This window comes from Bolinopsis microptera, chromosome 5, assembly GCF_026151205.1.
Source record: "Bolinopsis microptera isolate Bmic1 chromosome 5, MBARI_Bmic_1.0, whole genome shotgun sequence".
Classification (NCBI taxonomy): domain Eukaryota; kingdom Metazoa; phylum Ctenophora; class Tentaculata; order Lobata; family Bolinopsidae; genus Bolinopsis; species Bolinopsis microptera.
The window spans coordinates 20,780,669-20,803,812 of record NC_087076.1 but is presented as its reverse complement, the minus strand read 5'-3'; the positions used below and the strand labels follow the sequence as shown (position 1 = coordinate 20,803,812).

Here is a 23,144-nt window from a genome sequence, read left to right as displayed (position 1 = left end):
ATTGGTAGACACAGTGATGTTATGATTAATGCAATATGAGATTTGTCATTTGAGCTGTTGACATTAGGGAGACTGCTGTAAAGCCATTACTCTAGTAGTTGAGTGTACACTTCAATGTCCACAATTATTTACCACACAAGGTCTTTCATTAGGCCATTTCAAACCAATATCATGAATATCATACCAATTCGTATGAGTTGTCCCAATCCTACAGGGCGAAATTTCTAAATTGCTCTCAGGTGCAAATTTGAGATTTTTGTATCTCGGCCATTAGGTTAGACCGACGTAATATATGCTGTCAAAAATTGTGAACATTGAAGTGTACACTCAACGACAACCAGCTACTAGAGTAAAATAAAAGTTTCAGTAGGAGTAAAACAATGCAGATTGTGTAACTAAGTTAGAATGTGAGTAACAACAAGGACATTATCATTTATCATTATATATCTGCAGTACAAAATCTAAAACCGTAAAAATCTAATATCACGTTATCTGGTAAAAAACGAACCCTATATCATAAAATCATACAGTACAAAATCATTAACCACAAAAATCTCGCTACATAACATATCTAATAAAATCTACAAAAAATACAAGTAAATCTAAAAATCTAAATTTAATAATTGAACGACATGAACATATACAGTGATAAAATCATTAAAAATCATAAATCATGTAGTACGTTTTCATGAAAACGTACTAGATGATACGTACTGGCCAACCAAATGAATTAATCATCTATATCAGAATCATTAGTCATTTATATAATTACAATTACATATAATATGGTTTAAAATATCATGCATAATGTTATCATGACATAATAATGTAAAAATTATCTCAGTACTATTAAATGAAAGTTACTACTAAGTAAATATGCAAGGAAGATAGTTTGATCGAGAAATTATGTCAGAGGTATCCTTTGGCACTATTTTATCTATATTAGAAATTAATACATAAAAATTTAAATCTAGTAATTAGTCAGAGTTTTCCACTTTTTAAACTTCTCCAATAACGTACATCCATCCTCTTCTTTTAAGGGAGATATCTGGGTGAGTTCTGTGAATAGCTTGATATCCTCCAAGGTATTCCACCAGCCCAAACCCAAGCCTGTTACATAAAACGCTCCCATCAAAGCACCTTCAACACAGTTTGATCTGTACACGTCAATTCCGGTTACAGCGCACAAGCTTTCCAAAATAAACTGGGATGAGCTGGCACCCCCATCCACAATGATCTTATCAGTCCGACCATAGAAATCAAACACATCATCAAGAAGTATTTTAGCTCGGAAAACATGGGCTTCCATGACTGCCCGGACGAAGTGAGCATTGGTACAATTACTCTTTTCCACCATGAATTCCTCGATGGGCTTCTCATTAACTCCATCCTTTTTTATGAATAAAGGAGTTTCACTAGATTTCACAGATAAGGCTATGTTATTTATTTCTTTAATCGAGTCAACAAGTTTTGCCGACACCAACCAATCCAAGTATTTGCCACGTAATTCCATAGTCATACTCTCAGCCATATAGACAATTTCTGATCCTGCCAGTCTCCACGCTATTTGAGGATACACAGACATAGCCACTGGATGAACATACGATCCTGTCAATCTATCACAAGCAATACTGGTTCCCAGAGACAGCTTCACGTCTCCTTCTTCAAATAGATGATTACCAAACACAGACGCTTGTTGGTCAGCCAGAATTCCATGGATGGGAGCAGAAAATCCCAGATTTAATTCTGAGCTGATCTGACCAAATGAAGCATTACTATTCCTTACTTCCGGGAGAGCACCAAAAGGGAGGCTGAACACCCAACTCATGGCGGGGCACCACCTATCACCCCACATATCGTAAAGACCGGTAGCAGCAGCATTTGTATAGTCAGTGGCCCAAGTAGCTTTGCCAGTAAGTTTATATATAATCCAAGTGTCAAGGGTCCCAAAACATAGATTTCCTTTGTCATGAAGCGGTTTAGCAGCTGCAATGTTTTCCATAACCCACTTTAATCTCATCATTGCATTAGCTGATTGCACTTTGAAATTAGCGATGCAGATCATATGAGTTGATCCCACAACTGTTCCAACAGCTTGAAGAATAGATTGTCCGATTCTGACGATATAAGCATTATTCCAGTTGTCACACATCTTCTGTGCTCTTTGGTCAGCCCATGTGATGAAATTGTGCAGATAGTTATCAGTGTCACGCTCCCATGTGATGAATGTAGACCTGTGAGTTGAAATACCTAATGCAGCAATGCGAGATTCTATTCCTTCACATGTCGACTTAAACAAACTTTCAATATCATCCCACAGCTCAGTGGGGCAGATCTCCTGGTAACCAGGTTGAGGACATTTGAGTCTTAATGCTCGCTTGTGGAGGCGGACGATTTCCCCTCTTTTATCAACAGCAGCAAGTTTTATGTTTGATGTACCAATGTCTAGTGATAAGATTATATCCCTTTCAGCCATTCTCCAATCATCAATCTTTCACCCTATGAAGTTGAGCCATTCCCTGCCTGACCAGCATACAACTTTTATAGAATTTTGAATTTAAAAATGTTTAGGACTACATTCATTTTAGTATATCTGGAAATGGTGCATGATCACTATCAATCATGTTTTCTCATGGGATTACAAATTGGATGTTGATAATGTTTTTGATTTTACAGATAGATGAGCAGAGGGGTTATGCAAGATGAATGGCAAGAATTAGGGCGGAATTATCGAAACTTCTGGAGACAGTGAAAAACTAATTTGTTACACAGCATATTATGTATATTTACAAACCCATTACCAAAAGTAAAAATTTAAAAATGTTAACAAGAGAGGCCAAAGTTATACCAGTACTAAATATTATCGTGCTAACATCAAAAACATGAAACAATTGATAAAGATGCTACTCATTTGGTGCAGCATGATCGAACCAATAGCTTTCACTAGGATTTAAAGCTCAAATACAATAAAACAACAAAACTAAATACACATAAAACTTTCCGGCTATATAAAGAGCTAACAAAATATTGACAACTAACAGCTATAATTAAACATTCGAATATATTTTCTAGTAAACATTTTTTCTAAAAAAGTTATCATATTATAATAATTTGGTCCAAGGTTTCCAAAAAGGCCTTTCTCAAAATCCTGTCTGGAAAATCTTCAAAACTATCCCTAGAAGTTTCTGGGTGATTGATCACAAACTGTTAGTGTTAGACTCAATCTTCAGTGAAAAACAAAATACTGTTCATTTAACCATGTTAAATTGAAGAGCTACAAAAGTTCTTAGGTGAAAAAATGGTTCACCCCGCCCACAAATTTGCAAGTCTATTATATATTTTTATATTGAAGTGTAATATTATGATAATTGATAAGATGAACTTTTAATATCAACTAATAACGAATAGCTGGATTTAAAACAGCTCTGAACTCTGAATACATACAATATGTATTTATTTAATACATATTATTTAAATAAGAAAGAATAACTAAGCTTAATACATGTTTACATCATAATATAAATGAAAAAATTGGTGATAATTGATTACTGATAAGGTACAAAATAGGATATTCTGGTTAATTCATTTGAATATACACTGCAATGTTTTAATACTTAAATAATGAAATTTACATAATCCTTTAAGTTACTTAATCCAATTAAAAATCTTATTATTTTTAACACTATGTCTAATATAAACCTAATAATAACCGTATACCTATGCTAATCTGTTAGACCAGTGAACACATTTGTCAACTGAAATATGCCATTTTTCATGGTTATCTCTCATTTGATCATCTGCAAATTTTGAATCCTGAGTGATTAGTTTAAAATCAAGCATAACAGAAGACTTAATATCGGTCAAAGATTGATAAAGGCCTGCTCCTAACCCTGCAAGAAGAGCTGCTCCTATTAGACTTCCGTCCACACATTCAGATTTCTGAACATTTACTGACGATAACTGCACTAGAGACTCTAAAATAAAGGAAGAACGACTTATGCCACCATCTACTACAATTTCTGGTGGCTTACTGTAATACTGGAATATGAATTTTAATACATGACAACTTAAGAATACTTGAGATTCAAGAACTGCTCGCACAATGTGACTTGTTTTTGTGTTAAATGTAATTCCACAAAGGGAGGTTTCAGCAAAGGCATCTTTTAGTGGGACCTCTACTCCATTGAAAGCAGGAACGAATATCACACCATCTGAGTTTGGAACTTGCCTGGCCACTGAATCAATTTCGCTGATGCTCTTTACTAGTCCAGAAGTCACTGTCCAATCAAGTGCTTTTCCACCATTACCAGCAAAAAATTCAGCTATAAAGAATGGCTCCTCTCCCTTCAATTTCCAGCCAATCAAAGGATATATAGTGTTAGAAGTAGGGTGTGTTTCACGCCCTGTATTTATGTTACAAGATATAATTGTTCCTAATGTTAGTTTTACATTGCCAACATCATAGAGCAAATTTCCAAATATTGAAGCTTGCTGATCACCCAGAACGCCAGTTATAGGAACTGAGAAACCAAAGCCCAGGCTTTTGTCGACTTTTCCAAAGTTTGCGTTGGAGGGTTTTACATCTGGTAACATCTCAACTGGGATTCCAAACAGATATGTCATAAGTGAACTCCATGACTGACTCCAAATATCAAAGATGCCAGTAGAACTAGCACAACTGAATTCTGTAGCCCATGTTCTACCTCTTGTCAGTTTCCATATAAGCCATGTTTCAATTGTGCCAAAGCAGAGTTCTTTACTTTTCAAAAGTTGTGCAGCTTTCTTGTTATTCGTTATCACCCATTTAAGACGCATTGGAATAGCATTATCTTTCACACTAAATGTTGATGCACACAACATACGATGAGAGCCACAAAGAGATCCCAAAATCCAAGTTACCCACTGTGCCATATTTTTTAGGTAACCATCATTCCATTCAGAGCACATTTTACTGGACCGTTTGTCCATCCAAGTGATAAAATTGTGCAAATATTCCCCAGTAACTTTATTCCAAGTGATAAAAGTATTTCTTTGGACAGATATTCCAAATGTGAGAATCTGATCCTTGAAGTTTGCGGAAACAGTACGAATTAAGCAACAAATGTCAGACCATAGTTTGTTGGGACATATTTCGAACCAGCCTTTCCACGGTGAGATAAGAGAAACTGGTTTAACTGCAAGTTTAAGAATCTGACCAGACTTGTTGATCACAGCTGCCTTGCAGTTTGTTGTCCCAACATCAATAGCAAGAATAAGGTTCCTTTCTTTCATCTAGATATCATATTCAGCGATACATAATGCTGTAAATTAAAATTAGTAGTTCTTAAATAAATTAGCAAACCGATTACTAGAACATGGTTTGGTCAGAACAGTTTACAAAAAATCACAATCACTACGTTATATAATAGGATTATAATAGCATTAGAGATTCACTATACCCTTTACCCTTCCCCTAATATTTTCGAAAAATTCCCTTTTCTACAAGACTACTGTTATTATGGCTTCTTTACTGCTGAATTCTGTCCAGAATCCTAGATTACCATGAAGTATCAGCCAAAGCTGAACCTCTACGAGTGAAATCGGGATTACTGATCAAATTTCAGGATTGAAAGAAAAACTAAGTGATTATATTGAATAATCTAAAATGGTGCAAATTCAGCAAAGACAATCCCTTTCGATCATTTTGTTTTTCTAATTCCGTCGAATAATACATTGCAATTATAGAGAAATCATGCAAACCAATTTAATCAACCAATGATCACGATGAAGCATGGTGAAAATAAAACGTATGTCACACATGGAGTTCAAGTTTACGGGAAATTTCTTGTTTCATTGATTAATGAGGATACATGAAAACATAGTTAATAATCCCAGGAAACATTAATGGCTAGGGTTTAACTTTGAAAGTTAAAGAGGTAGACACTTCCGGTTTTTTGCAAAATGTTTGCTTTGAAAAATAAAGTTACCTCCCCAGTAAGAAAATTAGGGACATTGTAGATTTTGGGGATGATGATTAATCACTCTACACTCGACTATCACGTGACTTTTTTAACTCGTTCTCTAGCTGGTCCTGAACGACTATTCGAAACCTTAACCCTTTAATCTGATCCCAACCCTAACCCTAACCCAATCCTTAACAAAAGCATATACTGAAACCCTAACCCCAGCGAGAAATTAGATTAACTTCCTTATACGGTCATATCACGTGATCAAGACAGTTTTTCGCCAATATCTCGTCAGGGGAGTATTTTAACCCTTTGTCATTCGGAATCAGCGTTCGAAAAGACATCGATTGAATTTGGTTTCAACTGTCGGGGACCCTTTTAGAACAATTTCAAAAATCGACTGTAAAGTGATTTAGCACGCTTGAGATTTTCATGAGTTATCTCAAAAAGTTTTAATTTTTGCTTAACATTAGTGCGTTGTAGCGCGATGCACTACTGGGTCGCGCGCGCATCAAATAATGCTTCTCGCAACCACACTTAAGCAGATCGGCGAGATGCGAAGGATTGACATCGTCAATCAATAGTGCGCAGCTTTAACTTTGTGGATTCTTGTCCTCTAATTGGTTGAATTGTTTCATGTGGTGCAGTTGCATTGAAATGTTTGAAGCGTGCAATATAATAAACTAACGAGCGCGCGCGCGAGAGAGAGCTTGAACAAGCTGTGAAAACGCAATCACCTGTTAGTGTAGTAATACTCCCAGCCAGTAAGGTTTCCTGTATACTGAGCTGGGATCGAATTGAACATCAATTATAATTGAATTGAGACAAAAGGTGTTCCAATGCGAAATTTATCAATATAATTAATAAAGTATTAGTGTGATAATGCAACAGTATTCGCCTCAGCGCTCGATTTTCATACTACACTGTAAATTGGTAAAAATATGCACAGCATACCTATAATTTTGGTTTGATTTACAATCTAAAACCCATGACCATTTTTGTATCACGTAGTGACCCCCACCGTCGCTTCACTATAAAGTTTCTACGATTAGATACAGGGGGAGCTTCATATAGCCATGTTGATTCACGATGTCAATCCTTCGCAGCTCGGTGAGGCACAGTGGTGCATCTCGCCGATCTACCGAAGAAGGTGGTTGCGAGAAGCATTATTTGATGCGCGCGCGACCCAGTAGTGCATCGCGCTACAAATAGCCATGTGTATACTTGACCATTGTTAATGGTCTGACCCTTGCTCTAACCAGAGCCCTCTCGCTTGCAGTAGCGCGCGACCGCCGGAGGCGGCAAAGAGGGCTCTATCCATGGCCACAACTGGCACCACAAATCGTGGTGCCAGATTTCCTCCCATATTTCTGATGCCGCGCGGGACGTGTCAGTCATTTTTAGTCATGTCCGTGGATTGTGATTGTAATATCGGAAAACAATATTTTCTCATTGGATTTGATTTTTGTAGATAGCTAATATACCTTCTTTGATCATGCACTCCATTTAACAAATTTTGCTTGTTTCTTTATCTGTTGCAATCATTCGGTTGATCATTCGGCGGATGATCCAAAGGGCCGGGACATATTTTAATGTTAAATTCTCAATAACCAGCAGACTTGTTACCAGTTACCTTGCTACACTTTTGTCATTTACAATTGGACTTAAGATTTATTTTCTCATTGGATTAGATTTTTGTAGGGAGCTAATATACCTTCTTTGATCATGCACTCCATTTAACAAATTTTGCTTGTTTCTTTGTCTGTTGCAATCATTCGGTTGATCATTCGGCGGATGCTCCAAAGGGCCGGGACATATTTTAATGTTAAATTCTCAATAACCAGCAGACTTGTTACCCATGCAGTTACCTTGCTACACTTATGTCTTTTGCAAATGGACTTTGGATTTATTTTCTCATTGGATTAGATTTTTGTAGGGAGCTTTAATATACCTTCTTTGATCATGCACTCCATTCCACAGGGGAGCTGCCTTGGGCCTCTCCTGTTTTTAATATACATAAATGACTTAACAAACTCTCAACTCGATAACACTAGCTATGTCTTATTTGCTGATGATACAAACATATTTGTAGTTGCCAAAAATAGAGCAGAGGCCTACAATAATGCTAATAGGGTCCTACGATCAGTCCACGAGTACACATTGGCTAATAAATTACATGTTAACGCCAAGAAAAGTTGCTATATAGAATTCAATACAGCTAAAAGAAAACTTGATGATCAATCTTTATTAATTGAAAATAGACTTTACCTCAATGGCCTACCTCTCTCAAAGGTGCAGGAAACGAAATTTCTGGGAGTAATTGTCGACGAAGGCCTAACTTTCAATCCCTATAGAGACAAACTAGTTAGAAAACTCTCGTCCTGTTCTGGGAGGCTATACATGATTAAGGATAAAATTCCATCATCTATCCATAAGGACCTGTACCACACACTGTTTGAAAGTCACCTATCTTATGGCATTACCGTTTGGGGAGGTGCAAGTAATAATAAACTTCAACCACTATTTGTAGCCCAGAAAAAGTGTGTTCGTATCGGGAACCAGTCAGGAGGGCGGAAGACGCGTGGGCGGAGGTCGCGTAGGCGGAAGACTTGAGGGCGGAGGACGCAAGGGCGGAAGTTTCCTAAAAGGTTGGACACGAGGGCGGAGGTCGATCCCATGATTTGGGCGGAAGACTCGTAAAACGATCACATGTCCTAAATGCTCGACTGGTAATACTACAAAACCGGAAACATCACACAACGTACTTCAAATTGTATAAATTATATAAGTTATATTCAATCATTTTAGTGGTACTGATTTCGAATTCTTTGTAACTTTAAAAACAAAATACACAGGGTTATAGAGAACGCTTAAAGGTAATATAAATCACAATGTAATCAATCAATTTTGTCAAAACCCGAATAGAATAATATCATGCAATAACATAAACATTTCACATAGCACTCTTTAGCAAATCAATATAGGTTAAAACATCATCCTCGTACGAATGGTAGTTCTGAACTATGCTGAGGATTCTTCTATCCTTGTCGCTGTTGGCCTTCTTCCTCTTAGGCGGCTGCTCTCCAAGCGAATTCGCTAAGATCTTCTTGTCTGTCGAGGACTGTTCCATCTGGACTGCTGCAATGAAATTGTAGATGGTCGGGTTTGCGTGTCCGACTAGAGCAGAGAACTTCTTGTTCCAGGACTCCACCACGTTGTTTGTCCGGTTCATGTTGAAGTGGCTGCGTTCATAGGCATTCCACGTGGACGGAGGGAATTTAGCTCGTCCGGTGCCGGAGGCAGTCGTTAGTCCCTGGATCCAAGTGGTCTGGAAGTATGCCAGGAGATCGTCAATGTCGAGGCCTATCGGTATATCATCCAGGATTCTGAAAAACGCTTCGATGACGTCCTCGGTGGGGATGAAGGCTAGGAGCATCAGTCTCCGTATCCAGATTCGTGTAGGGGTGTAGTTCTTCTGGCCAGATGAACTTCACCGCTTGTTCGTTGGGGAGGCGGGCACGTGCATCCTGAGACATGGGACCAGTAACGGAGCAAACGATGTTGTGGTTAGTAGTCATCGTCGTAGCAGCCAGATCCTGGACTTTAGCGAGGACTTCTTTCAATTCACAGTCAGCGATATCAGCGTCGTGGTTATGTATCTGTGTCACTTTCACCAAGGATTCGTTCAGGGTATACAGACGACCACGGCAACAGTCTTTCTTCCTCACACATCTCCAGGCTTGGCGTCCATCGGTGGTAAGCTTTCCATCCTTAGAGTAGCGGAAACCACCGTGTAGGAGATTCTGACTGGTAGGAGTCCTTCCTCTGATAATCTTTACTGTATCTTCATCGTACATGGTTGTTATTGTAGTAGTTGAGATGTAGCTGGAACTAAATAATAAGATACTTCTATTCCCAACATCGGTATTAAATATACTAGTTGTCTCTCGAGTCGTCTACGTTGTGACTCAAGTTGTTCGTTTCACTGTGCAATCTCTTCGTGTGAAAACAGTTGATCATATCCCAGATCAGTTTACAGATGCCAGATCAGATCCCAGATCGCTCGTGATGTTGTGATGTCCTCACATACCGTTGTGTTATATGAGATCATGACCATGGTGATTCATGACGTGAGTCGAAGTTATGTATCACGTGACTCGATTCGATAGTTTGAGTCACATGACACAAGGGCTTCTGGGATATGATCAACAGTTTTCACACGAAAAGATTGCACAGTGAAACGAACAACTTGAGTCAACGTCAGAATCTCCTAGTCCAGATGGAACAGTCCTCGACAGACAAGAAGACCTTAGCGAATTCGCTTGGAGAGCAGCAGCCTAAGAGGAGGAAGGCCAATAGCGACAAGGATAGAAGAATCTTCAGCATAGTTCAGAACTACCATTCGTACGAGGATGATGTTGTGCTATGTGAAATGTTTATGTTATTGTGATATTATTCTATTCGGGTTTGACAAAATTGATTGATTACATTGTGATTTATATTACCGTTAAGCGTTCTCTATAAGTATAACCCTGTGTATTTTGTTTGTAAAGTTACAAAGAATTCGAAATCAGTACCACTAAAATGATTGAATATAACTTTGATTGAATATAACTTATATAATTTATACAATTTGAAGTACGTTGTGTGATGTTTCCGGTTTTGTAGTATTACCAGTCGAGCATTTAGGACATGTGATCGTTTTACGAGTCTTCCGCCCAAATCATGGGATCGACCTCCGCCCTCGCGACCTCCGCCCTCGTGTCCAACCTTTTAGGAAACTTCCGCCCTTGCGTCCTCCGCCCTCAAGTCTTCCGCCTACGCGACCTCCGCCCACGCGTCTTCCGCCCTTGTGTCCTATACCCTTCGTATCATGTTTGGTGACAAAAAAGCATACCTTGATAAATTTATGACATGTGCTAGGACTAGACCCATCAGTGAACAGAAACTTACTAGCAAATTCTTTGAGAGAGAGCACACCAAGCCAATTTTTGCCCGTCAATCACTCATGACATTGCATAATTTATACGCGTAACACTGCTGCAATGAACTTTTTAAAGTGTTTAAGTATCGAACACCAATTGCACTATTTGAACTTTTCTGTTTGTCTAAAAGACCCGGCAAAGAAACTCTTCTTATAACAACCATGCCCTCAAACAGTTTCGTTTACAAATCTAGTTGCCTTTGGAATTCATTCCGTCAGATGTTGGCACTGAACGACTTCTCTCGTCTCAGGGTAAAGGTGACAAGAATACCTGGGCCCCTTTGGCAAACTTTCTGAACTCAGGCAGCTTGAACAACTAAATTTGAAAAAGTAAAACTTCTTGTCTGAATGAACTATTAGAACCTCAAGAAGCTGATCCGCATGTCTCCGCTACTAAAATGTTTAATGAGCCCAATCACTCATCACTTAACAGTTTAATCTTCAAAGTGAGTTGTACAATCTAGGTTGTTTTAAGTAGCTGTTGATAGTGTAAAACAGGAGTGACTTGATCGTTTTCATAACTTCGATTTACAATTTGTACCATAATAAAACTAGCACTGCCATGGGGTTCAAAAAGGGTCATTGTAAGCCTCCAGCGTAATGGTCCTAAGTCTCTGCCCCATGCAGTGCCTGTCAGCATCAGCTAACAGAATAGCCCTAACATAACGATCAAGCCACAAATTAGGTTCTATAATGATTTAATATTGTTGAATAAAGAGATTTGAATATAATATTTGTTTTATTCTGAATATTTGTTTTATTCTGAACAAATTTTGCTTGTTCCTTTGTTTGTTGCAATCATTCAGTTGATCATTCGGCGGATGATTCAAAGGGCCGGGACATATTTTAATGTTAAATTCTCAATAACCAGCAGACTTGTTACCCATGCAGTTACCTTGCTACACTTTTGTCTTTTGCAATTGGACTTTAGATTTATTTTCTCATTGGATTAGATTTTTGTAGGGAGCTAATATACCTTCTTTGATCATGCACTCCATTTAACAAATTTTGCTTGTTTCTTTGTCTGTTGCAATCATTCAGTTGATCATTCGGCGGATGATTCAAAGGGCCGGGACATATTTTAATGTTAAATTTTGAATAACCAGCAGACTTGTTACCAGTTACCTTATTACACTTTTGTCATTTGCAATAGTACATTTGTTAAATGTACTATTGTATACTGTTCGATCTGTTGTTTTATACATTTGAGTTCACATTGCACTTTATCAGATCATAATTTCAGTCGACTAATATTTTCTTGTCTTAAAACAGCTTATTGTTTAACATTTTACCAATTACTCTGTCTTATTGTGTTTCATTTTAAACTGTTCGATCCGAATTGTGAGTTTGTTTTATACATTTGAGTTCACAGCTGCACTTTATCAGATTATAATTTCAGTCCACTAATATTTGCTTCTCTTAAATCATCTCATTGTTTAACATTTGACCATATTTATTTTTATATATTTATTAGCATAATTTACAGCCATCTATATCTCTGAGAAACACTATCAGTGAACCTACCCCAGTATTGCTGTATTGGTTAGCAAAGTGAGTGACAACTAAATATGTGAATGACCCCTTACAAAGGATCCTGTACGTGCAGAAATAGTATACATCGAAGTACACACTCATCTGCACACTAAAGTTACACTCGCTACAGTTCATCTCTCGGATTATTCCAGAATTGCGCGCAAACACACGTGTTGTCTCAAACAGTGAAACAGTCTGTTTCATTGACATGTAGGTCGACACTCTCTCGTTGTGTACGTTTTGAGAACTTTTGTTTAGACTTTAGGGGCCATCTACTTGGGACGTCCGTCAAAATTGCAGATTTTCAGACCACCCCCGGGGAGCACCCCCTCCCCCTGTCCGGGTGTGTCCGAATTTTCAAACCCCCTCCCCCGGACGTCCGGATTTCCAGCTACTTTAAAGAGTACAAATAAAACCAACTCAAATTCATTGTTAATAAAATGTGTAGTCACTTAGAATAGACAATAATACATTTAGTGTCGAACAAGTTTAGCACAGTTACATTAAGGTACTTAAGTAGGTAGCCATCCAATGGAATAAGTTTTAAGGCAGTAGCAGAATATGCGAGTTGTGTCTCGGCTCTCATGAGCTGCTCTGGGAAACGACTTCTCGTTCAAAATACAGGGATCTAAACTTACTGAGTAATTAGTGTCAAAGAGTTGAAATAAATGCGACTTTTTCGTTAATTCTGCCAAAATTTCCGGACGTCCGGATTTTCAGAAACCACTCCCTATCACTGTCCGGATTTGTCCGAAATTCCAAAACCACCTCCCCCTCCCTTTTTGCTGGACGTCCTAAGTAGATGGCCCCTTAATATTTTATTTGATGCAGAATAGCTGACAGCAGCTACAATTGTACATTTGACTCAGTCTTTCTGTGCTTTCATATCTTAAGTCTGATATTTACTTTGCTCCTAAACCTTCTTTTAGTTCTGACAAAGCAAGATTTGCCATGATACAGCGACTTTTTATGTCGTCATCGCTGCATAATTTAGACTTTAGAGCCAAGGTACTAAGGCAGATAGCTGATATTCAGGGCTCTTTCCCCCTAGACGATTTTGGAGCCCGCTGTTTGACAATATTTACACTGACAAAAATTGGTCGACTCTTTTATCTTATTCTCTCACATTAAACAACATTAACCAGGTTTTTTTTTTTCTAGAAATGACTATAATGTGACTATTGCATTGGATAGAGTTTTCCAATGGCATTGTTTTCTACCTATCTGACCTATGTTGAGTTTCGCCAAGACTTGACGGGACCATCACATCTTTTGACCACCCCAAAGTCTCACTCGTTGCGCCAACACAGCAGAGAGTTCGTGAGGAGGGGCCTATATCCCTGATCAGCGGCTTATCCTTTCGTCCACCACAACACTAACTCACACAGTAACTGATGACAATCCTTTCCAACTAATGCTCACTGAATTTATCCTCAGCGCTTCTGTTGACACAGCATGGCACCAGGTACTCTCCCTTATTTTTCCCTATTTATTTTGTTATATTACACAAGCTGAACTGGCTCGAGGGATACCCTTGATTTTTACACGTACCTCATTATTACATCATATCAAGTTTAAGTATGTTAAATTCGATTCTAATCGAAATAAAATGGTTAACATTTGCAAGATAGTAACATTTGTTTCACTTCAGGGACGGATCCAGTGATCCACTAACTTTTCCTATCAGAGATCTAGACGGACCTGAAAATAGCACCTCCTGTAGTTCCCGCCTAAACAGTATCGAAAGATTGATCTAGAAGCTTTGACAGAGTTTTAGCTCTTTATGTCTGCCACATTGACTTTCTGATGAATAAAGGAAAAAATCGTAAGCCTTTTACAATATCTAGCGCCAGCCGGCCGCGCGTTATTGACATTGTGTAGACCCTTTGAAATTTTTTAAAGCTTTTAAAAACGGCCATTTCTTAGGATCGATGTCCTTAAAGTTAGTTGTTCAGATCATTCAGAGGTTATCGTTTAAAGTTTAGTTCAGTCTAAAAAAGAAATCTGAAAGAAGGTAAATATCTTAAACCTCAGCTGCTTTTCCTAATATGCGAGATGAGTCTGTCCGACCAAATTTTATTTGGTTAGCCGTCAGGGCAGAAACTCAGAATCTCAACGAATCTTTATTTAGTTGCTTATCTTAAAATCTGTTTCAGGTAGGTGATAAGGTGACGTTTGCAGAGCGGCGTCTATTAAATATCATACCTTTATGTTTGAAGCTGAGACCGGCGATATTCCCAAGTAATACGGCAGATGAAGACACAAGTTTTAGTAAGGGAGGGCTCCTGCAGAGATCAATTCACGGACGCTAATGTTGCCTTGAATTATAGTATGATAACCGACAGAGTAAGTTTGTATTATATGATTAGTGTTTGTGAAGTTAAGTTGTAAATCAAGTCGGAGGTTTTGTGATGTATAAGTATAATGTCTTGATAAATGATTCAAATTTCTGATTGTCTCTAAATAGACTTAGTGAAGACAGATTCTAATTTAGAAATAAATAGTTGAATAACGTATCGACATAACTACGTCATACTCATATCCTCAATAAATGTAATGGATTTGTAGTGTTGTAATTAGTTTAAAACTAAGAATAAGTGTGCAGATGATAATATAGCAATATAATATTGTGCCCAGACCCTCCCAGATCTGCCTTCAGCTCCCTGTCGTAGTCAGGGATTATAAGGAGCTCTATCTACTTATCCCTTTTCAGGTGACGTTTGCAGAGCGGCGTCTATTGAATATCATACCTTTATGTTTGAAGCTGAGACCGGCGATATTCCAAGTAATACGGCAGATGAAGACACAAGTTTTAGTAAGGGAGGGCTCCTGCAGAGATCAATTCACGGACGCTAATGTTGCCTTGAATTATAGTATGATAACCGACAGAGTAAGTTTGTATTATATGATTAGTGTTTGTGAAGTTAAGTTGTAAATCAAGTCGAGGTTTTGTGATGTATAAGTATAATGTCTTGATAAATGATTCAAATTTCTGATTGTCTCTAAATAGACTTAGTGAAGACAGATTCTAATAGAAATAAATAGTTGAATAACGTATCGACATAACTACGTCATACTCATATCCTCAATAAATGTAATGGATTTGTAGTGTTGTAATTAGTTTAAGCTAAGTTAAAGTATAAGTGTGCAGATGATAATATAATAGCAATATAATATTGTGCCCAGACCCTCCCAGATCTGCCTTCAGCTCCCTGTCGTAGTCAGGGATTATAAGGAACTCTATCTACGTATCCCTTTTCATTCCTGACCCTGATTGTTGTACGTAGCTGTGACTTGTAATCTTCTCGATTCTCCCAGTTCAATTTCATTTGAACAGCTTCAGGTAGCATTTAAACAACAATTGTTACATGTTTAAATCTGGAAATATTCTTCGATCGTACACTTCTCTACACTGTTTTACACCATACATAAAAAATCAAGAAAACAACAAATTTTGTTGTGCAGCTGGATTGAACGGGTCGGCTCGCTCCGCTCGCCAAGGGCCCCCCAAAGAAAAATCCTGACTACGTGCCTGTAGTGGATACTAAAGTACTAAGTAAAAAGGCTTCCATGAAAAAAATTGCACATATAATATCTCGGTTCGGGATACTAGCCAAAATGACTTCCTTAAAATTGAAATAACTCCAGTTTTTAATATTCAGTTTTTTACTCTTTTTCTGAACTCTGGAATGTGACTGAGGAGTGATTATATTTGTCCTAGTATACTAATTAGCTAATATAGTAATCGGCTACAGACATATCTACGCCTATGTGGGACGCACACTAAAATTAATGGAAATAATTATCGGACTTTATTATTCACGGACCTTAAGGGGAGATACACCAAAAACGTTTTTGCTCCGAACATCGATTTTATTTTATATTATGGTTAAATAGACAAAAAGAATAAGATTGCACACCTTCAAAATTTTCTAAAAATATTCCCTCATCGAGAAAAAAAATATTTTTCTTTTTCGAAAATTTTTAAAATGTTGAGAAGTCTGTCACTGTAATACCGATAGTTCAGCCATTTTAAAAGTTTTTTGGCTGATATTTTTACTGAACATTACTTACAATCCGTACAAGAAGCCATTGAACGGATTATATAATTGAACGATAAATGACGAAGTTACAGACCAAACAAGGTCAAAAAAATAAAAATTGAAATTTTTCCCACTTCTAAAATTGTACATTTCACCAATCACCCGGGTCAGCAGATATCGCTTTAAAAATTATTGTGAGTGTAGCTGATGATCATATCAAACTTTTTGGAGTAGGATTTCTCTCAGATTTGAGTTTTAAGCTATGCAATGTGGCCTCAAACGACTTAGTAAAATTCATCGTAAATAAGGGCAAAAAAGGCAGATTTAAGGCTTAAAATGCCTATAACTCAAAAAGTATCAGTTTTTTTGAAATAATTTTTACAGAATCGTAATCAGCTTGGTAAGACGAATCTTTTAGTACGACATTTATAATATTTAAAGACACAAAATTTGTAAAAAAATGTGCACAATTTGTACAAAATTTATACAAGGGGGGACCCTTGTGTTCCAGCTAGAAAATTATTTAAGACAATTTGTCTTCTAAAAGAACCTATTTGGTACTAAAAGATTCGTCTTACCAAGCTGATTACGATTCTGTAAAAATTATTTCAAAAAAACTGATACTTTTTGAGTTATAGGCATTTTAAGCCTTAAATCTGCCTTTTTTGCCCTTTTTTACGATGAATTTTACTAAGTCGTTTGATGCCACATTGCATAGCTTAAAACTCAAATCTGAGAGAAATCCTACTCCAAAAAGGTTGATATGATCATCAGCTACACTCACAATAATTTTTAAAGCGATATCTGCTGACCCGGGTGATTGGTGAAATGTACAATTTTAGAAGTGGGAAAAATTTCAATTTTTATTTTTTCGACCTTGTTTGGTCTGTAACTTCGTCATTTATCATTCAATTATATAATCCGTTCAATGGCTTCTTGTACGGATTGTAAGTAATGTTCAGTAAAAATATCAGCCAAAAAACTTTTAAAATGGCTGAACTATCGGTATTACAGTGACAGACTTCTCAACATTTTAAAAATTTTCGAAAAAGAAAAATATTTTTTTTCTCGATGAGGGAATATTTTTAGAAAATTTTGAAGGTGTGCAATCTTATTCTTTTTGTCTATTTAACCATAATATAAAATAAAATCGATGTTCGGAGCAAAAACGTTTTTGGTGTATCTCCCCTTAATACCACAGACATTATTTTCACGGACATAATTATTCACGCTGAGGTCTTCAGTGTGAAAGTAATGTCCGTGATAATTATGACCAATAAGGTAGATAACATGCTTGTCCTTGCATTTTAGAGTTCCGTCTAGCACCAGTTCTATGTTGTTGACCATGATCGGGGGGGGGGGGGGGGGGGGCCAATGACTACTTTTGGGGACTTGGGGAATTACGTCAACGATTTTACCCCGAGTCCCCATGATTTTTAGTCCCCAAAAGTCTCCATTAGTCCCCATTTAGATGATTTTTAGTCCCCAAAAGTCTCCATTAGTCCCCATTTAGATTTATCCTACTCTTATCTTGGACAAAACATCTCGATCGTATCGTTATTAAACTAACTTGAAAACCATAAATAACTGTCAAAAATTCTGGGGACTTATGGGGACAAATGGTGAATTACGTCAACGAGTTGACCTCTAGTCCCCATGATTTTTAGTCCCCATTAGTCCCCAAAAGTCTCCATTGGTAGTCATTGCCCCCCCCCCCCCCCCCTCCCCATGATCTTTTGAGTCCTTGTCAAAGAGGACGGGGCAAATTTTGCAGCTAGGTCCATTACACCTCTGTAATTGTCCTACATCAAGGGTTTCCAGTTGTCCCAGTTGTCGATTCTTTTCTAGTGTATTACCGATTGAAGGGTGTTTCCTAGTGGCAAATACTATCCGTACATCCCCACATAACATTAACCTAGTAGCTTAATGACCAGATTAAGTTCTTAACCAACTTTGTAAGACTAATGTTATCAAGAGTGTTGTACGGAAAATACGAGGCTCTGTTGTGTCTTATCCTCAGTGTCTCTGGTTGGATTTCCTGGGTTCTCAATAGACCTCTGTATTGCTTTCGGCTCAATTTCTTCTAGTTTGTCACCGTTGTTGTTGTGTCCGCATCTGGCAAGATCCTCCTTTAGTTCGCCCAGGTCCTCTACACATTGTGGGGTTGGAAACTACATATGTATCTGATCTCAAGTAGTTCCTAGCATCTGTTTCCTTTCTAAATAGCTTGTACCAGATCTGATTTTCTGAGTCCAAGCTCAAGGTAAGGTCTAAAAAGTTAACCTTGATTCTATATGGTTCTGCCAGTTTGATTTAGCCAGTTTGTTCAACAATTCGACAAACATTGTAAATTGTCCCGCTGTCCCCATCCACACTCCAAATATGTCGTCGATGAATCTCTCCCAAAAGTTTATCAGGGTCGCACTCTTTATCTTTTTGCTAACCTTTTTGAAGAGCAACCAATGCATAGTAACGTCTGACACTTGTCTGGAGATACAGTTTCCAGTAGTAGGCATGAGGCAGGGAAAATTAGTGTGTGACTGATTTAAGCAGTTGGTCACCAGAGTTCAGTTCGAGTACTAATTTTAAGGAAATTAGTGACGTTTTATTGCTAATAAAATTGATTTGAATTCACGTATTTTTGTTGACGTTAACAAGGCAACCGTCAGCATTTCCAAATACCCTTTTCCCTCGGCTGCTGACGTCATACATGAACGCTCGCTTATGTTAGCTATACATTTTGTAACAGCAACATTTACATTGTATTATGTATTATATTGTATTATGTAATTACATTAAATGACGGGTGGGCGACAATTTACCCCCCGACAATTAACCCCCCGACAATATAATTTAATACAATTAACCCTGATCCAGGACCCTGATCCAGGACCCTGACCCTGACCCTGACCCTGACCCTGACCCTGACCCTGACCCTGACCCTGACCCTGACCCTGACCCTGACCCTGACCCTGACCCTGACCCTGACCCTGACCCTGACCCTGACCCAGGACCCTAACCCTAACCCTAACCCTAACCCTAACCCTAACCCTAGGCCTAACCCTGACCCTGACCCTGACCCTGACCCTGACCCTGATCCAGGACCCTGACCCTGACCACTGACTCTGACCCTGACCCTGACCCTAACCCGATCAATTGACCCAGTGTAATTACATGGGGGTCAATTGTCGTACTAAGTCCTAGATTTCGCGACAATTGACCCTAGTTTAATTACATAGGTAGGGGGTCAATTTTCGGGGGGCCAATTGTCGTACTAAACCCTAGATTTCGCGACAATTGACCCCAGTGTAATTACATAGGGGGTCAATTGTCGGGGGGTCAATTCACAATTGTCGCGGTACCTAAATGACATGTACTTTTTCAGGATCAAGTCAAAGTCAGGCCTGCAGCGATGAGCCCCTTTCTTTCGGATTGTGAAGTGTAATGTTAATGTTTAATGTAGCTGTTTAACGTCGAAAATTGTTAGTTTGTAATTGTTTTTGAGAAGCAAAATAATTAATCTGAGAAGTGTTTCCAGTTTTATAAAGCTCAGGCATGGGCACCGTATTGTTTATTTAGTTATATTTTATACAATATCTTTGACCTTTGTCGCATTAAGTTGTAGTACTACTACTAGTAGCGGGGTAGTACTAGTAAATACTGAATACTGTGTTTCGTTTATTCTATAAGTATATAAATATTGCATTGTGTATCTTTGCCGCATAGTGCATAGTATAAGTTGATAAGTAGCGAGGTAGTTGATACTGTTTCGTGATGTATTTTGATCGTACAATCTTAATTATTTGTATTATTATACCGCAATTCCTGTATTTTATCGTCTAAAAGTGAACAATACCAAATTAAAATAAACAAGAGGCATTTATAGCCTTCGATAAGTATAAATAATCGCACACGATGTACGTGCACCCGGGGTTAAATACGACGCAATTGTCAGCACTGCGCGCGCGCACACGTACCATCTTATGTGTGCTGATCTGTATGTGCCTATCCTACTTGTGAAACAAGCGCGTCACGCAGTACGCGTAGGCACATGGCTATGTGAAGTCTGACCCGGCGCGCGCTACTTCGTAACACTTGCCATCGGGCCAGAAGAAAGCGGCGCGCGCTACTTCGAAGAAATTTAGACGAGTAACATCCGTCAATGTGTATACGCGTACTGCGTGACGCGCTTGTTTCACAAGTTGGCGGTCGCGCGCTACTGCAAGCGAGAGGGCTCTGGTAACAGGTAAGAGCAAAGGGGGAGCCGCGCACTTGTGCGCGGCGCGGGTCATACAACGTATAACTATTTTGGGTCATAATTGTATTTAAAAACACATAACTTGTGTGACTGTGGGGTGGCTAGTTCAACTTTTGTTTATCATTTATTAATTACTTTACTGGTTGGCGCTCAGCCTGTTATTCCGCTTGCTCTAACCAGAGCCCTCTCGCTTGCAGTAGCGCGCGACACATGGCTATGTACGCGTAGACACATGGCTATGTGAATCATTCCGCTGAATTTTACTCTATAATCTATCGCGCGCGAAAAGTGGCATGCAACGCATGTCAAATAGTTTACATGTTTATGAACATTATAGCCTCTGCAGGTCCCCTGGCCATAACCAATTATGTATTGTACTTTCAGATCCCACAGTGCATAGGCTAATTGTAATAGTGCAGTGTTTACAAACGTACTTACCAATTGTTGGAGTAAATCGCCGCTTCGACGCGCCGCGCAAACTATAACTTTTGCGTTGTATCGAAAAGATCGTTCATGGTTAACTATTAACGGGTACTTGTATATTTGTAAAATATTTGTTCCGCAAGACCGCGACCGTCGACGAGTCCAATTCAACTCCGCGCGCATTTTGGTAGTAGTAGTAGTTAGTAGTGCACAAACACTGTCCCCGAAACAGCTTGCAAGACCTCCCGTTTGCCATCCTGACGCAAACTTATCAAGTTTTGCATGGTAACATAATGTACCCTACGGATGCAGTCAAAGACCTGGGGGTTTGATCTCGGCGGACTTGTCTTGGAGCTCCCATGTTACTATGATAGAAGATCGTGCCCGTAAAGTTGCCTTTTGGGTTCTGAGCGCTTTTAGATCGAGAAACAAGATCACTATGCTGACCCTCTACAAGTCATTAGTCAGAAGCCATCTCGAGTACTGTTGTCTCCTGGCCCTCTGGAATTCAACTAAGCAAGCTGATATCGCTGAGCTAGAGGGAGTACAACGTACATTTACGTCCAAAATACATGGTGTGCAACATCTGAACTATTGGCAGAGACTGAAGGCCTTAAAATTGATGTCACTTCAACGGAGGAGAGAACGTTACACTATCATTCATATGTGGAAGATCCTACACAAGAAGTGTCCTAATGATGTCAACGTTCAGTTTACAGATACACTCCGTTATGGCCAGAAAGCAGTAGTCCCTAGCTAGTCAACGTCCAGTAGCCAAAGGAATCAATCGATCTTTGACAGCTCATTTGTAGTGATGGGGCCTCGATTGTGGAACATCATTCCCGCAAACCTTCACCTTATCGAGGACCCCCTACGCTTCAAGTCATTGTTGACGGAGTTTGTTACATCCATTCCGGACGAACCTCCTGTTACTGGATATTGTTGCCAGAACGGGAATTTGTTATTGAACTGGAGCGCAGAAAAGACAGCAACTTCGCTGCACGGGTGGTCAGCCGTTCTGATGACCCGATAGAGGATCTATGAAGCAACCCCAAGTAACCCAAGCAAGTAAGTAGTAGAAGAAAACTTTGAACTAATAACTGTCTCTTTTTGCTTTAACGTATGCTTCATCACACCAGTTTTCGCTGATGCTTGTGTCACGCGTCACCGTGTCATACCACCTGCCAAAAAAGATATACTCAGTTATATAAGGTTTGAAGAAACTTCCAACCAAAATGAGCATGCCCCTATAAATTGAGCAAATTACACAAATAAAGGCCTCTCACGAGTTAAGTTGATTTGGGCTTGGCACCTTTTTATATGATAAAATATGCTCACGCAGCGTTCCAACGGGGCGAGGATTAAGTCGAAAGGCAATAGAAATGCTTAGCGTCCCTGTTGTTCTGAGTTAATCCTGATCGCTCCAACACGTGAATAAAATCCAAGGTTGCTAATGCAAGTAATGGTCAATCCTCGAGATCCAGGCATGCGATTGGTTGAATAGTGGACCAGTTATAATCCATATCAAGCAGAAGTATATACAGCCTCTACATTTTATGGTGATAGCTTTAACGAAATGCTTTGTTTTATCCGGCTCCCCAGCTCTCCTCAAACCATATTCTCCCTCTTCCTAATCCTCACAGTTCAAAGGGGTGGGGTAATCGTCGATTAAAGCACCAAATCCAATGCATTGAACCGCCTTTACAAGACAGGACGATAAGCTTAACTGCACTGTGAAATACCCAGTTTAGCTTTGCTTACCGTTACGAATAATCTGTATGCCCGACTGTGCGACTGATTTACAAAATGCCTTCATATTCGCAGCTCTTTTAAGTTTTATCTGAACTGTGATAAAGATTTCTTGGGGATACATGTATGTTCTCACCTCAAGAAATTGTATTTCCTTAAGCTTCTTGACGGAGACTTTAACTTAAACTGGTAAACTACCTAGCTTATGG

General features: G+C 38.7%; 3 protein-coding genes and 2 long non-coding RNA genes across 8 annotated transcripts in view; 2 read left to right on the top strand and 3 right to left on the bottom strand.

Annotated features, from left to right (window-relative positions):
• LOC134814769 (coatomer subunit beta'-like) overlaps window positions 1-23,144 on the bottom strand; it is a 70,289-nt gene that overhangs the window by 14,807 nt on the left and 32,338 nt on the right. The gene's annotated exons all lie outside the window — the stretch shown is intronic.
• LOC134815113 (putative glycerol kinase 5) lies at window positions 395-3,501 on the bottom strand. Its single transcript, XM_063823589.1, has one exon. It carries the CDS (start codon window positions 2,474-2,476, stop codon window positions 971-973), a length of 1,506 nt encoding a protein of 501 aa, XP_063679659.1. The 5' UTR covers window positions 2,477-3,501; the 3' UTR covers window positions 395-970.
• LOC134815111 (putative glycerol kinase 5) lies at window positions 3,718-5,271 on the bottom strand. The gene has a single exon (XM_063823588.1). The coding sequence runs from the start codon at window positions 5,269-5,271 to the stop codon at window positions 3,718-3,720; it is 1,554 nt and encodes a 517-aa protein (XP_063679658.1).
• LOC134815087 (uncharacterized) lies at window positions 13,621-15,245 on the top strand. The gene is made up of 4 exons (XR_010160211.1): window positions 13,621-13,927; window positions 14,114-14,287; window positions 14,619-14,808; window positions 15,176-15,245. It is a non-coding gene; the product is annotated as an uncharacterized LOC134815087 (long non-coding RNA).
• LOC134815088 (uncharacterized) lies at window positions 15,251-20,205 on the top strand. The gene is made up of 2 exons (XR_010160212.1): window positions 15,251-15,352; window positions 19,891-20,205. It is a non-coding gene; the product is annotated as an uncharacterized LOC134815088 (long non-coding RNA).

Bases quoted from the DNA above. Each gene is read 5' to 3' on its own strand.
- LOC134815113 (XM_063823589.1), bottom strand. From the start codon at position 2,476: ATGGCTGAAAGGGATATAATCTTATCACTAGACATTGGTACATCAAAC.
- LOC134815111 (XM_063823588.1), bottom strand. From the start codon at position 5,271: ATGAAAGAAAGGAACCTTATTCTTGCTATTGATGTTGGGACAACAAAC.